At 42.1% G+C, this 5,426-nt stretch overlaps 1 protein-coding gene across 2 annotated transcripts in view; it reads right to left on the minus strand.

Annotated features, from left to right (window-relative positions):
• The window catches only part of atp10d (ATPase phospholipid transporting 10D), a 31,677-nt gene that overhangs the window by 3,918 nt on the left and 22,333 nt on the right, over nt 1-5,426 (minus strand). For both annotated transcript variants that reach the window (XM_034857656.1, XM_034857657.1), the window contains 5 exons: nt 4,962-5,068; nt 3,857-3,983; nt 3,399-3,583; nt 2,114-2,414; nt 1,139-1,215 (listed from right to left, as the gene is read on the minus strand). In XM_034857656.1, the coding sequence (XP_034713547.1) occupies nt 1,139-1,215; nt 2,114-2,414; nt 3,399-3,583; nt 3,857-3,983; nt 4,962-5,068 (797 nt within the window). The remainder of the gene's footprint in view (nt 1-1,138; nt 1,216-2,113; nt 2,415-3,398; nt 3,584-3,856; nt 3,984-4,961; nt 5,069-5,426) is intronic.

The raw sequence follows: 5,426 nt of genomic DNA on the forward strand, positions 1-5,426 counted from the left end.
CAGTGACACAAACCTTACAGACTGCTTCACACGCAACAGGGGGTAATAATAAGGAAAAAAAACAGGTGTCTTACTCTGTTAGTTTCTACTGACCACTACAATAAACACAATAATGCTGATATGTCTTCATTCCAACTTTTAGTTGCACCTCACAACTGTTTTAAGTCCCGTCCACAAGTGCCAAAACCATAAACCCCCCGCCCCCCGTCTTGCGTGGCATCAGTTCAAGACTATTTACATCAAAATGGATACATGTAAATTACTCAACACGCTACTTCATATTCCACGCCAATGTTTTTGCTGCAGAAATTCAACAAAAACAGAGAAGAAGAGGCTGAGCATGCACATAAGCTTGGATGCTGTATGCAAACGACAATAGAAGAAGAAACCAAACGATTACAACATAATATTTCATATTTTGCCCTCGTAACCCTTATATAGGCTCAATAACTTCTCCAGCAGGAACACAAGAACGTAGTCCGCCATTGTTGTCACTGTGAGATGTTGTCGCAGGATAAGAGGTCGAAGGCTAGAGGTCGAGGGGTGTGGCGATGACATCATTGATGAATTTTTTTTCACCCTGGGACCAGGTTTAAAAAAAGTGTGCCTTTAGGCGGTGTGTTTACAGGATTCATTTGGATGATTGGCCAAAACAATGCAAAACACGTGCTTTTGCACCAAAAAGCGTTTCCGTGTGGACGGCCCCTCAAAGACCAGAGAAGACCAGAGAAGACCAGAGAAGACCAGAGAGGACCAGAGAAGACCAGAGAAGACCAGAGAAGACCAGAGAAGACCAGAGAGGACCAGAGAGGACCAGAGAGGACCAGAGAGGACCAGAGAGGACCAGAGAAGACCAGAGAAGTGTGGAGGGTTTCCATGAACAACAAGCAGGCGGTCTACATTATGGCAACGGAGTAAGCTGTGTACTGTTTAGTTTGTTAGAAACTTTTATTGTCCACGTTGTTAAGAATAGTCTTTGGCTCCACCACAATCGAGTGAGATAAAACAGTCAAAACATTGGGAGAACTTAGAGCTCAATCGCATTCAATCAAAGTCCGTTCACTAGGCCAATTACCAAACCGTGTCCTTTGTAAAGACCTGCGTGATTGGCAGGTGTTGTGTCAGGGTGAATCGTTACCTGCATGCCCTCCTGACCAGAGATCCCAACGCCCACGTCAGCCATCTGAATCATGCTCACATCATTGGCTCCGTCACCTAAATCAACACAAACTTCCATTTCATTGTCCTTCATGTTCAGGTATCTACAAAGAATATCACATATTAAATGATTATGTGATATGCCTGGTAAGTATTTTATAGGATCGGGAGGATATGCATTTGCATTCGATTCTTTCAAGATTTACGAGTGCCAATTAGATTTAGATTTTCTTTTATTGCGATTCTAGAAGTACTGACGATAGCATTGAGTATTGCAATTTCCTTTTCCTTTTACAAAAACAAAAGTTGATTAATACACTTCTGGGGTCAATACATCATGAGACATTTGAGAAGAAGAATGACACCACACGGGGCGACCTACAGCTCACCCAATAGGAGAATTCGCCCTATGTAGGCTAAGTCCGTTGTGGGTGTCATCCCCCATCTCTCTCCCCCAAAATATAAGCTTAAAAAAAGAATATCATCACACGTCGGTCTGACATTTATTTAATTTGTAAAGAAGTCCATAACATGGATTTTCTGCATTTTCTACTTTCTCTCTGTTTTTCTGGAAAGGAATATGATGTAGTTGCCGTGTGAACAGAAAATATTTAAGGGAATCATTGGGTTAAAAAAAAAATATATATTTCTAGGTAAAAAAAGAATTGATTTTAAAAATAGTCACGAGATGAATAACCATACATACGGGAATGAATTTTCTTTCCCACACCTAGTATTTTAATTTTTGGTTTTGATTTGTCCAACAGGTCTAACAATAACGCCTGCCTCTAGGAGATCCAGGTTTAGTTTTAGGACATTAAAAGAGATCATGTGTTAGCGGGGATAAATGCTAAAAAGACCAATAATTCATCAACATTTAGCTATTTTGTAAATATTTCTTTCTGTCTGTGTATTCATTGTTTATTCTTATTAATGTTACAGGCGGAGTCCTTACCCACGGCGAGGGTCATGACGCCCAGCTGGTCCCGGACCAGCCGGACCACCTGGCTCTTCTGCAGCGGGGTGGACCTGCAGCAGATGACTGCCTTGCACCCTTGGCTCAGCTCCAGGAATTGGCTCTTTAGCTCTTCCTGTAGGGCCCATTCCAGCGTCCGTCCGTCTATAACCAGAATGAAGCCTGCCACGCTGCCGGAGGACGATTCCCCATGATTCCCTGCTGCAGTCGGCTCAGTCAAACTGGCTTTACCGCGCTGCACTTCCACTTTGAGCTCCTCAAGTAGAGCTGCACACACATCCTGATGCACGTAAGAAATCACAGCGTAGAGTCACAGTACATTCACATCATTGCATTTATCAACATAGTTATACAATTGATAAATGGTTATGTTTTTATCCGTTAAGCAGCTGGGCTGGAAGATGGTGACAGCTGTTGTAAACACTGCTGGTCAGATTGTGATTGATTTCGGGCTTCACTTTTGTTCACTGGGAGGAAATGGAGATGCGTGGTCCACTTTTATATACTGTCATTTGGACAGTCATTATTATACCTTTATTATAAAATTATATATAAGTTTATTTGCACAAGTAGCTCCTGACAGCTACCAAACCCACAGACTCAGGGACAGTTTATCCCACAAGCCATCCCTCTGATAAACAGATGACTTCTTACTCAGTGTCAGGTTCATTTCTGTGCAATAACCCAGCAACACGGTCTCAAATCAGCACCTGGTTCCACTTATTAATTATTATTTATTCATCCTTCTCATTCTCTATTCCAGAGCTGTTCATACTGTAACATAATAACATAATACTATTTATTCCAGCATTCTTTGCACTATGCTCCACATTTAAAATAATAACTATCACAATTTACTCCTGCACACTTTCCACTCTTCATTGCACTGTTGCCTCTATGTTGTTTCTGTTTCGAGGGTGTATAGGTTAGTGTCTATATATTGGTTGTTTTGTTTGTTTTGTATGTGTAAGCACATTGTGAGCAACAATGATCCAAAGAACAATTCCTCGTAGGTGTCCTCATACCTGGCAATCAAAACTGATTCTGATTCTACTGTATGTATAAGAGCAGCACCTGAGACCACCAACATACAGAACACTCTAAGCCAACCATGTCCATGATTTATAATTAAATGAAAATGACAATAATCCAAATAGCCACTCGCCAGGGATCTAGATTATCACGCTGAGAGATCAAAAAGGCATTGCAAGCCTAAACAACTGCCAAAGATAAACATCCCCACAACAATCCATAGGCCACTGACCCTGCTCCCGCAGCTGGCTGTCAGCAGCTGGTCGTTGGGACTAAGGAGTTTGCAGGCATATGCGATGTTGATGGCCGTCTCCTGTTTGTCTCCAGTGAGGATCCAGACTTTGATCCCGGCCCTCTGAAGAGCTTCGATGGTCTCTGGGACCTCCTCCTGCAGTCGGTCCACAATACCAGTGGTGCCTACACACACACACACACACACACACATACACACACACACACACACACACACACACAAAAAAAAGTTACCATGCTATTCTATTATTTGCCTTACCACTCAGTCATTAAATATTGGACATTTCTCATGATGTATCACAGAAAAAGCAACACTTGTCAACCGTATAATATTGTCGCCACATCAACATTGAGGTATTTGGTCAAGAATATTGTAATATTTGATATTCTCCATATCGCCCAGCCCTACAGCTCTGGTTCACAGGTGGTCCCTCCTACCCAGCAGCGTGAGGTTGGTCTCCAGTCTCTGAGCGGACTCCAGCAGCAGCTCCTCTCTGTTCTCTATGCTGCTCTCTGCCAGCAGCTGTCCCTTCAGCCACACCTCGTACTCCTCCTCTTCTACAACCTGCTCCGGACACAAAACCCACCACAGACTGGATATTATTAATGGAAAAAGCTTCTGGTTTGGCGAAGGGCTTCAAATGCGGAAGTGCCTTCTACCCTGCATTCTATCTGAACTCCAGCAGAGGGCGACACGTGTGGTTGAAAAAGGAGGCCGGTTTCTGTAAAAGTCAGTGAGTAAGTGACTTTTTTGTGAACATTTCCATAATTCCATAGTTTTTGGTCTCAATCGCTAGTCTTAAGTCTTCTGCAACACACAAGATTTTGAATTATAGACTCGTTGATTTTAAAATCGGCGCTAAAGCACGGGTTGTTTTAGGGCGTGGCTATGATGTGATTGCCACTGAAAGTGTGTAACGTAACGTAGAGTGTAAGGGCTCCTCCCTCACTCCCCCCTCTTGTCTTAAATCGCCACATCCAGGATTGTTGCGCCCATAACGTCAAACTCGACAACTCATAGCAGATCTCCATAAACCAATGGGTGATGTCACACATGCTCTGTCCATTAATTATATACAGTCTATGAGTCACACACACATTGTCTTACCGTTGGGGTGGGGTATTGTTTTTTTTTTCACCACCAGTGCTAAAACGATAGTTTTAAAACGGTGCCGGCCACTAAACGTTTGAACCGATACAGCCAGCAACATTAAAGAAAAAAATGTATTGAAGTTTCTCAGAGTTTATTAAGTGTAATTGAATGCACCCTAGGGTCCTGTTAAAGCCCCCATGCTTTAAATTGGTTTACAAGTAAACAGGTCTCCATAACTCACTCACTGTAAGCAGGTGAGCTGTGCTGTGTCTGTTAGGTCTTGTTCTTCAGTTGCGCGTAAAAAGGCTGGGGTTGGAGAGAGAATTAAATACTGGGGGAAACGCTGATCATGCCTTTGATTTTGAAAGCTCATTTTGATTCCCAAAAAATTGAAAAAAGTGACACCCCCCCCTATTAAAAATGTGTGTTAATGAGTGTAAAAAGCATTACCTTTTTAGCGATGCAGAGCGTGCGAAGGCCTTCTCTGGCATAGCCGTCTAAGTGAATTTGGGTTTGTTCTCTGATGTGACTGTAGATCTCCTGAGTCTGCTCCGCACCTGAACGCAACATGTCACACAGAAAAACATTGCTGTTAACATTAGTATTAGTTATTAGTTATTAATATTAGTATTAGTATCAGTCAGGCAAAGACACATTTCTTCAGCCAGGGCTGTATTAGTCATGGGCCGGTATAAGACACTGACGGCATAACAACTTTCAGCAAAAATATCACGCGACTGAGATTTTTATAATTACAGCTTTAAAATGTATTATTTCAACTGAAAGAGAGACGGAACAGGGACCCCCTACTATATATGTTGTATGAAATGAAGTTGCATATTAAATAGGGCTGTCAAAAATAGCGCGTTAACGACGTTAATTAGTTTTTTGTTGTTAATTACGTCAATTTTTTTA

Source organism: Etheostoma cragini, chromosome 20 (assembly GCF_013103735.1).
Source record: "Etheostoma cragini isolate CJK2018 chromosome 20, CSU_Ecrag_1.0, whole genome shotgun sequence".
In the NCBI taxonomy this organism is placed as follows: domain Eukaryota; kingdom Metazoa; phylum Chordata; class Actinopteri; order Perciformes; family Percidae; genus Etheostoma; species Etheostoma cragini.